The sequence below is a fragment of the Mobula hypostoma genome, chromosome 29, assembly GCF_963921235.1.
Source record: "Mobula hypostoma chromosome 29, sMobHyp1.1, whole genome shotgun sequence".
NCBI classification, from domain to species: Eukaryota; Metazoa; Chordata; class Chondrichthyes; order Myliobatiformes; family Myliobatidae; genus Mobula; species Mobula hypostoma.
The window spans coordinates 6,798,760-6,813,446 of record NC_086125.1 but is presented as its reverse complement, the minus strand read 5'-3'; the positions used below and the strand labels follow the sequence as shown (position 1 = coordinate 6,813,446).

The window sequence follows — 14,687 nt, the reverse complement described above, 5'->3', positions numbered from 1 at the left end:
CACAGTCACATAGCAGTTCGCACAACGCTATCACAGTTTGGGACGCTTGGAGTTCGCAGTTCAGTTCTGCTGGTGTTTATAAGATCTTGTCGTTTGTCAAAAGTTTGTAAGTTTGTACGTTCTCCCCGTGATTGTGTCGGTTTCCTCCAGGGGCTCCGGGTTCCTCCCAGAGTCCAAAGATGCATTGGTTAGTAAGTTAATTGGTCATTGTAAATTGCCCCGTGACTGGGCTAGTTTTAAATAGGTAGGTTATTGGGCAGCGTAGTGTGGCTTGTTGGGCTGGGAGGGTCTGTTCCATGTCTTTTCTCTAAATAAACAGATGGATGGATGGATAGATAGAGGTGTTTAGACAGATGTGAATATGTAGGGGATGGAGAGATTTAGAACATGTGTCAGCAGATGGGTTTAGTTCAATGGCATTATGATCATCACTGTAGTTCTATAATCTGGACTCTCAGGGGTACTGGTTCCTGCAATCCCTTTAAACTTCCCTGGTCCATGTAAAATTTAAAATAAAGAAGAAATTGAAACTTGTTGTTGGTGTTGAATTACATCCAGTTTCTCTGAGGATTGCCACCTTGTTGTGGTGGAGAGTCTTGTAGTCTTGTGAGTCCCTGAGATCCAGAGAGCGAAGCTGTCTGGAGTTTAGCACCTGCGTCAACCCGTGTGTCAGCCTCTCTGCATTAAACAGGGTCATACACGGGTGTTCTCCATTGAGGGAATCCACCCTAACATTCCAGAAATTAAGGATCCAGGTATGTTCACCTGACCCAGCAATAGACACCCCCCTGGGAGAACATCATGCTGGACTCCATCTGTCTGTCTGGGTACCATATCCGATGCAGACTTTGGTGACCATGGTTTTCCATATAGATCTATCCTTCGTTTTTTGGATGACTTCCATTTCCTCGATGTGTAGCCACCTGGCGATGCTTTTGATGTACATAAGCCGAGGTCTTCCTCTAGGTTTGCTCCCCTCAATCTTTCCAGAGAGTATGAGTTTTTCTAGTTCATCTTTCCGCATGATGTGTCCTAGCAATCTGAGTTGTCTTTCTCTTATTGTTGGTATGAGTGATCGAGCTGCTTGGGCTCTTCCGAGAACTTCTTCATTTGATGTGTGTGTGGTCCATGATATGCTGGACTCTAGTGACCGCACAACTATGTGCAATTGGAAGATTTGCAAATCTGGCACTAATAATGCTCCAAGTGTTCTGGATTAGCCGAGTTTTACAGTTATCAGGAACAATATTACAGAGAGATACAACACAGAGACAGACCAGATCTATGCTAACCATCAACCACCAATTCACCTTAATCCTACACTGATCCCTTTAATTCTCCCCATTTCCACATCTCCTCCTGGATTCTCCAACTCATCTACATTGCTTGTGGCAATTTAACTTCCTAACCTGCGCATCTTTGGGATTTGGGAGGAAACCGATCACCCGGAAAAGACCCACGTAGTCACAGAAAGAATGAGAATGAGAATCAGGTTTATCATCACCAGCATGTGACATGAAGTTTGTTAACTTAGCAGCAGCAGTTCAATACATAATATAGAAGAGAAAAAAATATAATAAATAAGTAAATCCATTAAAGTAAATGTACAGTATTGAATAGATTTTTAAAAAATGCAAAAACAGAAATACTGTATATTAAAAGAAGTGAGGTAGTGTCCAAGGGTTCAATGTCCATTTAAGAATCGGATGGCAGAGGGGAAGAAGCTGTTCCTGAATCGTTGAGTGTGTGCCTTCAGGCTTCTGTATCTCCTACCTGATGGTAACAGTGAGAAAAGGGCATGCCCTGGGTGCTGGAGGTCCTTAATAATGGACTCTGCCTTTCTGAGACACCACTCCCTAAAGATGTCCTGGGTACTTTTTAGGCTAGTGCCCAAGATGGAGCTGACTAGATTTACAACCTTTTGCAGCTTCTTTCAGTCCTGTGCAGTAGCCCCTCCATACCAGACAGTGATGCAGCCTGTCAGAATGCTCTCCACAGTACAACTATAGAAGTTTTTGAGTGTACTTGTTGACATGCCAAATCTCTTCAAACTCCTTATAAAGTGTAACTGCTGTCTTGCCTTCTTTATAACTACATTGATATGTTGGGACCAGGTTAGATCCTCAGAGATCTTGACACCCGGGAACTTGAAACTGCTCACTCTCTCCACTTCTGATCCCTCTGTGAGGATTGGTATGTGTTCCTTCGTCTTACCCTTCCTGAAGACCACAATCAGCTCTTTCGTCTTACTGACGTTGAGTGCCAGGTTGTTGCCTTGGCATCACTCCACTAGTTGGCATATCTCACTCCTGTTGCCCTCTCGTCACCACCTGAGATTCTACCAACAATGATTGTATCGTCAGTAAATTTATAGATGGTATTTGAGCTGTGCCTAGCCACACAGTCATGTATATATAGAGAGTAGAGCAGTGGGCTAAGCACACACCCCTGAGGTGGGCCAGTGTTGATCGTCAGCAAGGAGGATATGTTATCACCAGTCTGCACAGACTACGGTCTTCCAGTTAGGAAGTCGAGGATCCATTTGCAGAGGGAGGTACAGAGGCCCAGGTTCTGCAACTTCTCAATCAGGATTGTGGGAATGATGGTATTAAAGGCTGAGCTGCAGTCGATGATCAGCATCCTGACATAGGTGTTTGTGTTGTCCAGGTGGTCTAAAGCAGTGTGAAGAGCCATTGAGATTGCATCTGCCATTGACCTATTGTGGCGATAGGCAAATTGCAGTGGGTCCAGGTTCTTGCTGAGGCAGACTCCACGTAGACAGCACCAGAGGGACACGACTTGACCAAGGTCACTGGAGCTGATGTAGCAACTCCGTTAGCATACCACTCTGCTTTCCTAAACTAGGCTTGGAGCACTGGAGGTTGAGGTCGCGGCTCGCTCAAATGCCGTGGCCTCTCGGGGTCCAAACGAAAGGGAAATTGTTCGTCCCTTTATGTCTTTTTCACAATCGCAAAACCCTGCTGGATATTAAAGAACACCAAGTACTGTACTGCAAGTCTAATCCCACCAGCAAGTTGCTGAATAGTGCTGGGGGTGGACTGTATTGCAGCCACGCAGGAAAGAAGGGATCAGTGACGGTGAGTGGAGGCAGGTATGCCATCCAGTGGATGGAGTGGATGTTTTTGTTGCGATCGCAAGCCCTTTTTGGACATTGCTAATGTAGAATACCGCGAGTCCAATTCGCTGGTTCATTGGCGAGCAGTTGTAGCGTAGACCAGGCCTTCGTTCATGCCTTGGGGTCATCTACTGGGGTCACAGACCAGGCTCTCGTTCATGCCTTGGGGTTACCTATTGCAGCTGCTGAGGAAGGGGACGCTGGAGCTGGCTGTGTGTCACTGGCCAGGAGGCTGTCCACTCCCATCGGTGCTGCTGTCCAGTGTTCACTTGGGGACAGACAAGCTAGGTTGCCTTTGTCTGCGGCTGCCGGAACTGCTGTGGGCTGTTCTTACAGAATCGTGGCTTCAGGATAACATTCATGCTCCATCAGTCTACAGGCCATGACACTCAGGGACTTGGGCTAGATTATTACTTTTCTTTTGTAGCTGTATGTTTTTCTGCTGTCATAATTATATGTTCAATATATAAAGCTACAAAACCTGGGCCTCTGCAACTGGATTCTCAGCTTCCTAACCAGAAGACCACAACCTGTGCAGGTTCGTAATAACATCTCCTCCTTGTTGACGATTAACACTGGTGCACCTCAGTGATGGTGCTTATCCACTGCTCTACTCTCTCTGTACCCATGACTGTGTGGCTGGGCATGGCTCAAATGCCATCTGTACATTTGCTGATGATACACCGTTGTTGGCAGAATCTCAGGTGGAGACAAGGGGGCGTACAGGAGTGAGATAGATCAGCTGGATGAGTGGTGTTACAGCAACAACCTTGAGGTCAATATCAACAAGACCAGAGTTGATTGTGGACTTCAGAAAATGTAAGACGAAGAAACATGAACCAATCCTCATAGAGGGATCAGAAGTGGAGAGAGTGAGCAGTTTCAAGTTCCTGGGTGTTAAGATCTCTGAGGATCTAACCTGGTCCCAACATACTGATACAGTTATAAAGGCAAGACAGTGACTATACATCGTTAGGAGTTTGAAGAGATTTGTTTTGTCACCTGAAGCACCCAAAAACTTCTACAGATGTACTGTGGAGAGCATTCTGACAGGCTGCATCATTGTCTGGTATGGAGGGAGGGAGGCTACCACACAGGATTGAAAGAAGCTACAGAAAGTTGTAAATTTAGTCAGCTCCATCATGGGTACTAGCCTCTGTAGTATCCAAAACATCTTCAAGGAGCAATGCCTCAGAAAGTCGGCATCCATTATGAAGGATCCCATCACCCAGGGCATGCCCTCTTCTCATTGCTACCATCAGGTAGGAGGTACAGGAGCCTGAAGGCACACACTCAGTGATTCAGGAACAGCTTCTTCCCCTCTGCCATCCGATTTCTGAATGGACAGTAAACCCATGGACACTACCTCATTTTAAAAAATTATTTCTGTTTTTGCACTATTTTTAATTTAACTATTATATGTATTTACTGTAATTGTTTTTTTCTCTGTATTTGTCATGTATTGCATTGTACAGCTGCTGCAATGTTAACAGATTTCACAAAATATGCATGTGATATTAAACCTGATTCTGATCTGTGCTGTGTGCGGTGACTGTCAGTTTTGTGTTTTGCACCTTGGCTCTGCTTTCGTTTGGCTGTATTCACGAATATGGTTGAATGACGATTGAACTTGAGCTTGAAAAGCTTAATCAGTTGATGTTCTTTTGAACAGGGGTGGTAAATCAATGGAGTATGGGGTTCTGCTCAAAGAGACATTGGGATTCAGGACAAGGGGGTAAAGCTTTAAGTTCAGGGCAGGACATCTATCAAAGAAGTTAGGACATGACAAGGTCAGGGAAGATATGACAGAAGTGCACATCTTTCTAAGTTTGCTCCTGAGCCCCAGTTCACATGCCAAAGTTCTTACTGTAAATGTTTTCTGGTTTAGGTTCTGAAGGTCAGGATGGGCCTGCGGAAGAGTGGCCAGTACATGGGGATCTTCCACTGCGCTCAGAACATGATGAAGAACGAAGGGCTCCGCGCTTTTTTCAAAGGCTATGTCCCAAATGCTATCGGCATCATTCCGTACGCTGGGATCGACCTTGCCGTCTATGAAGTAAGTCTCAGAGGGAGGGAAGCATTGGGGCAGGTGTGAAGTTTCCCCTGTGTGTCTGTGAGCCGGTGTGCATGCTGGAGGCTCAACAATCTCAGCAACGTCAGCAGACAAACACTGACGTGGTCCTTTCACCATTGACAGAGGCCAATCCTTCAAAAGATAGTGTCCATACAGACCATTTATTTATTTATTGAGATACAGCGCGGAGTAAACCATCCCAGCCCTTCGAGTCACACCCCCAGAATCCCCCCGATTTTACCCCAGCCTAATCACGGGACAATTTATAATTGACCAATGAACCTACATAGAACATAGAACATAGAATAGTACAGCACAGTACAGGCCCTTCGGCCCACAATGTTGTGCCGACCCTCAAACCCTGCCTCCCATATAAGCCCCCACCTGAGATTCCTCCATATACCTGTCTAGTAGCCTCTTAAACTTCACTAGTGTATCTGCCTCCACCACTGACTCAGGCAGTGCATTCCACGCACCAACCACTCTCTGAGTAAAAAACCTTCCTCTAATATCCCCCTTGAACTTCCCACCTCTTATCTTAAAGTCATGTCCTCTTGTATTGAGCAGTGGTGCCCTGGGTATGTTTTTGGACGGTGGGAGGAAACCGGAGCACCCGGACGAAACCCAAGCGGTCACGGGGAGAATGTACTATCTCCTGACGGGCAGTGACGGGAATTGAACGTGAGCCGCTGGTACTTTAAAGCGTTATGCTAACCACTACGCTACCGTGCCACCCCACTTTGGGAATAAATGAGCTTTCATTGAGTGCTTGTTGCCTGGAATCCAGATTCGATGGCACTTTCATTTTGACATGGTATAGTTGAAAATAAACTTGGATGGAGGGAAGTACAGTAACAGCAATCTTCAGGTCATTTTGCCCTGCTCCGAGCGGTAACTTTCTCATTTCATGTACATGATGTACTTCTGCCTTCAGATGTGCATCAGATAATGTCAGAGGAGACACGAGAGGCTGCAGGTGCAGGAATCAGGATTACATTAGGTGCTGCTGGGGGGTACTCAGCCGGTCAGGCATTCCAAATGAAGAGTCTTGACCTCAAACATCTCCATTGCCATTTCCTTCCACAGATACTGCTCGACCTGTTGAGCTCTTCCAGCAGTCCGTGTTTTGCATCAAATGATTGCACACCTTGTTACCAGGGAGATTAGTCCACCTTGCACCGGGAATGTAGAATATGGCAGTGCACTCCAGGCCATTCGGCCCATGATGTTCTGCTAACCCTGTAACCCATTCTAAGATCAATCCAACCTTTCCTTCCAACATAACCCTCCATTTTTCTACCACCCACGTGCCTGTCTAAGAGTTTCTTAAAGTGCCCTTAAAGTATCTGCCTCTACCACTGACCCTGGCAAGGGGTTACACGCACTCAGCACAATCTGTTAAAAATAAATTACCTCTGACATCAGCTATATACTTTCCTCCAATCACCTTAAAATGATGCCCCCTTGTATGAGCTATTTCCATCCTGGGAAAAGTCTCTGCCAATGCAATCCATCTTCTTCTTCTTGGATCCTTACCTCCCAGTGGATCATAGGCCATTGATGACCTCCCGTCTCCATCGTCCAAAGTCGATGGTATGGTTGGAGTTCGCCAATGTTTCTGTCATCTATTGTATCCACTGTACACGGACTTGCTTCACCTGAGCAGTGTTGGCTGGCTTTACCCATTTCCACCTCTCATGACAGGGACATGAGGTTGGACCTTGAGAGGCATGGAATCCGTCTATGTCTCTTTTAATCTTGTACACCTCTGTCAAGTCATCTCTCGTCCTCCTTCGCTCCGTAGAGAAAACTCTTAGCTTGGCCAATCTGTTTTCATAATACATGCCCTCTAGTTCAGGTAGCATCCTGGTAAATCTCCCCTGCACCCTCTCTAAAGATTCCACATCCTTCCTATAAGGAGGTGAGGAGAACTGAACACAAGACTCCAAGTGTGGTCTAACCAGGGTTTTATAGAGCTGCAATTTTACCCTGTGGTTCTTGAACTCAATCCCTGACTAATGAAGGCCAACTTACCATATACAACCCTATCAGCTTCTGCGGCAACTTTGGAAGATCTAAGGACCCCAAGATCCGTCTTTTCCTCCACACCACCAAGAATCCTACCATTTACCTTTTATTCTGCTTTCAAATTCGACTTTCCACTTCACACTTCCAGGACGAACTCTGTCTGCCACTTCTCAGCCCAGCTCTGCACCCTGTCAATGTCCACTGCAACTTACAACAACCCTTTATGCACAACTCCACCTACCTCTGTGCCAGCAGCAGACTTACTAACCCACCCTTCCACTTCCTCATCCAAGTCACATAAAAATCACGAAGAGCAGGGATCCCAGAATAGATCCCTGCAGAGCACCCCGGTCACTGATCTCCATGCAGAGTATACTTCATCTACTAACGCACTCTGCCTCCTGTGTGCAAGCCAGTTTGGAATCCACACAGCCAAGTTTCCCTGGATCCCAAGCCTCCTGACTCTCTGAATTAGCATACCATGGAGAAACTTATCAAACGTCTTACTAAAATCCATATACGTCACATTCACTGCTCTCCCCTCATCAATGTGCGTTGTTACATCCTCACTGAATTCAATCAGGCTCATCAGACATGATCCGCTCCTCACAAAGCCACATTGACTATCCCTAATCAGACTACGCTTCTCCAAATTCTCCTAAATCCCATCTCTAGGAATCTTCTTCAATAATTTGCCCCCATTTTCCAAGATCCAATCCTGCCCACTCTGTTATGGTATGCATCCAACTGCACCGGCTTCTAGGGTGTAGATGCTCTGATTCTCTGGGGTATGGATAGCTGGCACAGCCCCTTTTAAAGATTTGGGCCTGCCCCGCTAATTGGCGACCATGTTTGGTTGCCAGGATTTGGGTATTTAAAGATCGCCTGAACTCAGATTTGCTGCTCAATTGTCAGCTCAGTTTTGCTTCGGTCTGCAATTGCGTTTGGCATTTCTGTCTCGTTTGGATTCTTGTCTAGTCTTGTCAGGTTCTCATCGAGCATCTAGACAAGAACCTTCTTCTCGTCTCAGTCTCAAAATGGAGTCTCGGTTCCAGTCTTGGATACTCCAGCACTTGAGTCCTTATCATCCTTGTCTCTGGTCATATTCTCCTCCTTCCCACTCATCCCACCATGATCAACAACTTGGCTAGAATCATGCACCCCTGGAAACACTGACCACCCTCTACAGGCTCCACAGATGAACCCCAATCACCCCATTTGGGCCTCTGACTATTTGCCTTTCCTCCACCAGAACCCCCACTCACTCTGTTCCAATCTCCCAGAAGTGGCCTCAGTCACAACGGGCACGTGTCAGGCTGTGGACTCTGTGGTGCAGTGGATGCATTGCTTTCCCCATGCTTTCTCAAAGATTCAAAGGTTCATTTAATGTTCAGTATCCAACCTGAAATTCTTACTCTTCACAGACATCCACAAATGAAGAACCCCATAGAACGAATGATAGAAACATTGAAGCCCTGAAGCTTCTCCTCCTCCCCTCGCACAGGCAGCAGCAAAGCGTTGACCCCCTCCTCCCCCTTCAGCTGCACCAAACCAACCCCCCCAGCATGCATGCAACAGAAGAAGCAACCCCCCCCCCCCAAACCTGACTTGATCCGAGTCCATCAAAGCTACTGTACATAACCCAGCGCTTGGGTATCTCAGACAGGCGCTCTCTCTGTCCGTCGAGAGAGAGAGAGGCTGCTCCTGTAACAACGAGAGCGGAGACCAGCAACTCGCTGTTGCGATGTTGCAACTTCCCCAAGCCTCACAATTCAGAGACTGACAGGCTCTCAAATCTCCATCGAAAAAGAGAGAAGGGTCGCTCGAGCAGAGGGGCCTACCTCTGACAGCAGCCAGCGACTAGTGGACACACTTACCCGTGGCTCTTTTGCCGATCACTTCAGTTCAGTGCCCTTCTGTTACCAGATGGAAGCTCCTTATCCTGAACTGAACTCGCTTTGCTTCTGCGATGGTTTGTCGCTGTGTTCCCTCACTGAGGTTGCTGGCTCGCGGTTTTCATGGAAAGAAGTTTCACACCGCAGAATGCGAGGGTATTCGATGAATGAGGGGGCAGGAAGGTTCGACCGGGGCTGACGGTGGCAGCTAACATTTTGTTGTTCTGATGGAGGCACACTGTGTTCCTGAAAATACCAGTCAAGGTCCTCGATTCCATCTGATGCGACAGGAAGTGGAATGTTATAGTCATAGTCATAGTCATACTTTATTGATCCCGGGGGAGATTGGTTTTTGTTACAGTTGCACCATAAATAGTTAAATAGTAATATGTAAATTATGCCAGGAAATTATGAAATAAGTCCAGGACCAGCCTATTGGCTCAGGGTGTCTGACACTCCAAGGGATGAGTTGTAAAGTTTGGTGGCCACAGGCAGGAATGACTTCCTATGACGCTCTGTGCTGCATCTCGGTGGAATGAGTCTCTGGCTGAATGTACTCCTGTGCCCACCCAGTATATTATGTAGTGGATGGGAGACATTGACCAAGATGCATGCAACTTGGACAGCATCCTCTTTTCAGACACCAACGTCAGAGAGTCCAGTTCCATCCCCACAACATCACTGGCCTTACGAATGAGTTTGTTGATTCTGTTGGTGTCTGCTACCCTCAGCCTGCTGCTCCAGCACACAACAGCAAACATGATAGCACTGGCCACCACAGACTCGTAGAACATCCTCAGCATCGTCCGGCAGATGTTAAAGGACCTCAGTCTCCTCAGGAAATAGAGACGGCTCTGACCCTTCTTGTAGACAGCCTCAGTGTTCTTTGACCAGTCCAGTTTATCATTTGTTGTCGTGGGGATGTAAAACAACGCAGGCGATTGGAGCAGAAGGCGGCTGGTCAGCCCCTGACTCACTCCAATAAGTTCAGTACTGATTCCGTGTCCTCTGCTTTCCTGTTCCTCTGATTCCCTCCGCTCCCTATTGCAAAAGTACCCGGAATCTATCAATCTCAGCCTTGAGCATACCCAGTGACCGAGCTCCCACTGTCCTTCGGGACAGGGGAATCCCAAAGATTCACAAATGTCCCCTTATCCCACAGGACGTAGGAGCAGAATTAGGCCATTCAGCCCATCGAGTCTCTCTGACTGCATCCCAACCCTAAATGGTTGATTGCTAATCCTGAGACTGTGACCCTATTCTAGGCTCCCTTATCCAAGGACACAGCCTTCTGGACAGTATCCCATCTTGTGTGGTCGCTACTGAAGCCTGGGCAGTATGAAATGGAGAGGAAGCTGTTGCTCATGCTTCATGCTTCCCCTCTCCAAGCCACAGATGAGTCCAAAGGAGGGCAGAGACCGATACGGTTAGGCAGCAGTGTTGCTGCAAGAGTTGCCGGTCAGCGTTGAACTCAGCATTGGGCTACCTTAGGGACTCCAGCTCCGGAGTTTTCCTTGGGGGTTTGCTCCCAAAGCCTTCCCCATGAGTGGGTATAGCCACAAGACAGCAGACATTTGAGATCAGAGTTTTCCTTCTCCTAGATGAGCTGCCAACCAAGGCTGACGAGCCCCATCTGCTGGAAGCGACTGGTTTTAAGATGCCAGTAACCCATCAAACTTCTCAAAACCTTATGACCTAATGAGATCACCTCTTTTCCTTCCAAACTTCAACGAGAATCATAACTTCCCTAAATGAGCCATATCAGGAACAAAGGCAGTGACTCTCTGGAGCAGATATATACAGTACTTTAGGTTCAGAAAGCAAAGCTGCGCTCAGTAATCTAAGAATGATCTTATCATAACTCTAGAGCCCTATAGCAAAGATGTCCTTCCCATAGTGCCTCCACATTTACTGCCTCAATGTAATGGGCTTGGTTGTGTTGTGAAATTTAACTTTATGGCAGCAGTACAATGAAATACATGATAAATAAATAAAACTAAGTTGCGGTAAGTATATATATGTCTATTAAAAAGTTAAGTTAAAATAAAAGGTGCAAAAAAAAATTAAAAAGTAATGAGGTAGTGTTCATGGGTTCAATGTCCTTTTAGAAATCAAATGGCAGAGGGGAAGAAGCTGTTCCTGTATCACTGAGTGTGTGCCTTCAGGCTTCTGTACCTCCTTTCTGACAATAACAATGAGAAGAGGGCATATCTGGGATGCTGGAGATCCTTAATGATGGACACATCCTTTCTGAAGCACTGCTCCTTGAAAATGTCTTGGATGCTGTCGAGTCTCGTGCCCATGATAGAGCTGACTAATTTTACAATTTTCTGCAACTTATTTCGAACTTATGCAGTTGCACACCGCTCCTTCCCCCCCACCCCACCGCCATACCAGACGGTGATGAAGTCAGTCAGAATGCTCTCCACTGTACAGTTGTAGAAGTTTTCAAGTGTTTCAGTTGACAAACCAAATATCCTCATGCTGCTAATGAAATATAGCGGCCATCTTGCCTTCTATGTAGCTGCATCATTATGCTTCATCCAGGTTAGGTCCTCAGAGATACTGGCACCAAGGAACTAGAAATTGCTCGGTCTCTCTGCCTCTGATCGTCTATGAGGATTGGTTTGTGCTTCCTCATCTTACCCTTCCTGAAGTCCATAATCAGCTCTTTGGTCTTGGTGACGTTGAGTTCAACGTTGTCGCTGCGACACCACTCCACTAACTGGTCTATCTCGCTCCTGTACGCCCTCATCTCCATCTGAAGTTCTGCCAACAATGGTTGTATCATCAGCAAATTTATAGAGGGCATTTGAGCTGTGCCTAGCCACACAGTCATGGGTACAGAGAGAGTAGCGCAGTCGAATAAACGCACATCCCCGAGGTGCACCAGTGTTGACTGTCAGAGGTGGAGATGCTATTTCTAGTCCGCACGGATTCTGGTCTTCTGGTTAGGAAGTCGAGGTTTCCATTGCAGAGGGAGGTACAAAGGTGTAGGTTCTGTAGCTTTTCGATCAGGACTGTAGGAATGATGGTTTTAAACACTGAGCTATAGTCCCAGGATAAGGAGGCACAAAATGAGCCTCAGAATTCCTGAAGCAGGGAGGGAGAGAGAGAGTGAGTGTGTGTGTATGTGTGTGTGTTGAATGGATTGACAGCATCTTGGAGGTACTGAAGAGAAATCCCCAGCTTCACTATTACCAGGGTTACCATGACGTCGTGGTCACCTTCCTTCTGGTGGTTGGTGAGACAATGGCAACAGCCCTGGTGGAGAAACTTTCCACACATCACCTCAGAGCTGAAGTTGAGACAATTTTCTCCTTGAGCTGGCTAATAACGTGGTTTGGCCACGTGCTTTCAGATTTCCAGCATGTAGTTCGGTTATATGACTTCTTCCTGGCATGCCATCCATTAATGCCAATCTATTTTGCAGCAGTGATCGTATTGTACCGAGGTCGTGCTGTCAATTCATTACCTCAATTTATGTCTACTGATACCTAACACAGGCACTTGGAAAGCAGAACAAAATACGCTGCCCAGCTTTTGAAAAGTTGCATTCAGCTGTCCCAGTGACTCTTCCTACAGAGTGACCCACGAAGCTGTCCCTCGCCTGCCAGCACTTTGAGGTCAAGGTGCAGACAGGGCATGATGAGATGCCATGGGCAGAGGGAGTAAAAGCCCCAGCTTCTGTTACTTTTGATGGCTTTACACATTCCTCGGCAATGCCAAACTAATATGCTTTCTCTCTTTCAATGCCAGAGCGTCAAGAACCTGTACTTACAAAATTACGGACGGGAGAGAACTGACCCAGGAGTCTTTGCCCTTCTTGGCTGCGGCACCATCTCCAGTACCTGTGGTCAACTGGCGAGCTACCCGTTGGCACTCATTCGTACCAGGATGCAAGCTCAAGGTGTGTGTTCGGGCCAGTGTACGTGGATTCGCACAGCATCACCATCACCGTTTTACTGCGGAGCTCGGAGGCAAAGGGGCTAAGCCCCCATTCACAACGTCTACCTTCACAGACACCGGGGACTAAGGGAGTGAAGGCAGAGAGATGGAGAGTTATTCCAGACAGATAGTTTTCTTCTTCAATGCCTGACTTTTGGGATTCAGAGTAACTTAATTTTGTAAGTTCTGAGATGCTGATGAGGTCAATGCGGGAATGACTGACTCTTCCATCAATGGGGCAAGTGGTTCCTGAAAAGGGAGGTGGGTAGGTTCACTGCTTACACATGGCTTCAGTGTGTGCTCCTGAGGCACAACCTTAAGACTTTCAGAATTGCCCAGGTGCTTCTTCTCAATGGGCCAGAGTGGGTGTAAAAGTTACACTATTTCAAGGAATCCTTGAGCATACCCTTGGGTCGTTTTCTGTACTATTTCCCACCCATTACAGACCTCTGCTAGAACATCTGGAATGTTTTCCCTGCATCTGGTTGAAAATGCTGGAGGAACTCAGCAGGTCAGGCAGCATCTATGGAAGAGAGTAAACTGTTGACGTTTCGGGCCGAGACCCTTCATCAGGTCTGGAAAAAAGAGATTAGAAATCAGAGTGAGTTGGTGGGGGGGCGGGGAGAGAGGAAGGCGTACAAGGTGGTAGGTGATAGATGAAACTGAGAGACGGGGGGCGGTGAAGTAAAGGGCTGGGAAGTCGAATGGTGAAGGGGGAATCTGGATGGAAGGCCATGGGAGAAAGGGAAGGGGAGAAGTACCAGATGGAGGTGATGGACAGGTAAGGAGATAAGGTGACAGGGAGAAATAGGAATGGGGAACGGTGAAGGAGGGTGGAGGGCAATTACCGAAAGTTTGAGAAATCGATATTTATGCCATTACTTCCCTCTGTAAGCCTCAACCTGATGGCATGAACATTGATTTTTCGAACTTCCAGTAATTGCCTCCTCCCCTTCACCATTCCCCATTCTCATTCCCCTCTCTCATTTTATCTCCTTACGTGCCCATCACCTCCCTCCAGTGCTCCTCCCCCTTCCCTTTCTCCCATGGCTTTCTGTCCTCTCCTATCAGATTCCCCCTCCTCCAGCCCGGTATCTCTCTCACCAATCGACTTCCCAACTGTTTACTTTGCCCCTCCCCCTCTCGTGGTCTCACCAATCATCTACTACCTTGTACCTCCTCCTCTCCTCCTCCCACCTTCTCGCTCTGACTTTGAATCTCTTTTTTCCAGTCCTGATGAAGGGTCTTGGCCCGAAATGTCGACTGCTTACTCTCTTCCACTGGTACTGCCTGACCTGCTGAGTTCCTCCAGCATTTTGTGTGTATTACTTCAATTTCCAGCATCTGAAGATCTTTGAAAGGCTGGACGAGCTGGGACTTTTCTCTTTGGAGCAAAGGAAGATGAGAAGCGAGTTGATAGAGCGTGTGTAAAATGATAGACTGGGTCCGTCTGCAGAGCGGAGAACGACAGGTGGCAGCACCCCGAGATGAGAGAGGGAGCGTATCCAGGGGTGGAGACAGGCGATGTGCTGGCAGCAGAGAGTAACAATATGCTGAGAGGAGAGAGCGACAGCATTTGGGGAGTGAGAGTATCAGGGGGTAGAGA

General features: G+C 47.2%; 1 protein-coding gene across 1 annotated transcript in view; it reads left to right on the top strand.

Moving 5' to 3' along the window:
- The window catches only part of LOC134339469 (mitochondrial adenyl nucleotide antiporter SLC25A24-like), a 60,046-nt gene that overhangs the window by 34,680 nt on the left and 10,679 nt on the right, over positions 1–14,687 (top strand). Inside the window, exons 8-9 of the mRNA XM_063036007.1 lie at positions 5,025–5,192; positions 12,893–13,043. Of these exons, the coding sequence (XP_062892077.1) occupies positions 5,025–5,192; positions 12,893–13,043 (319 nt within the window). The remainder of the gene's footprint in view (positions 1–5,024; positions 5,193–12,892; positions 13,044–14,687) is intronic.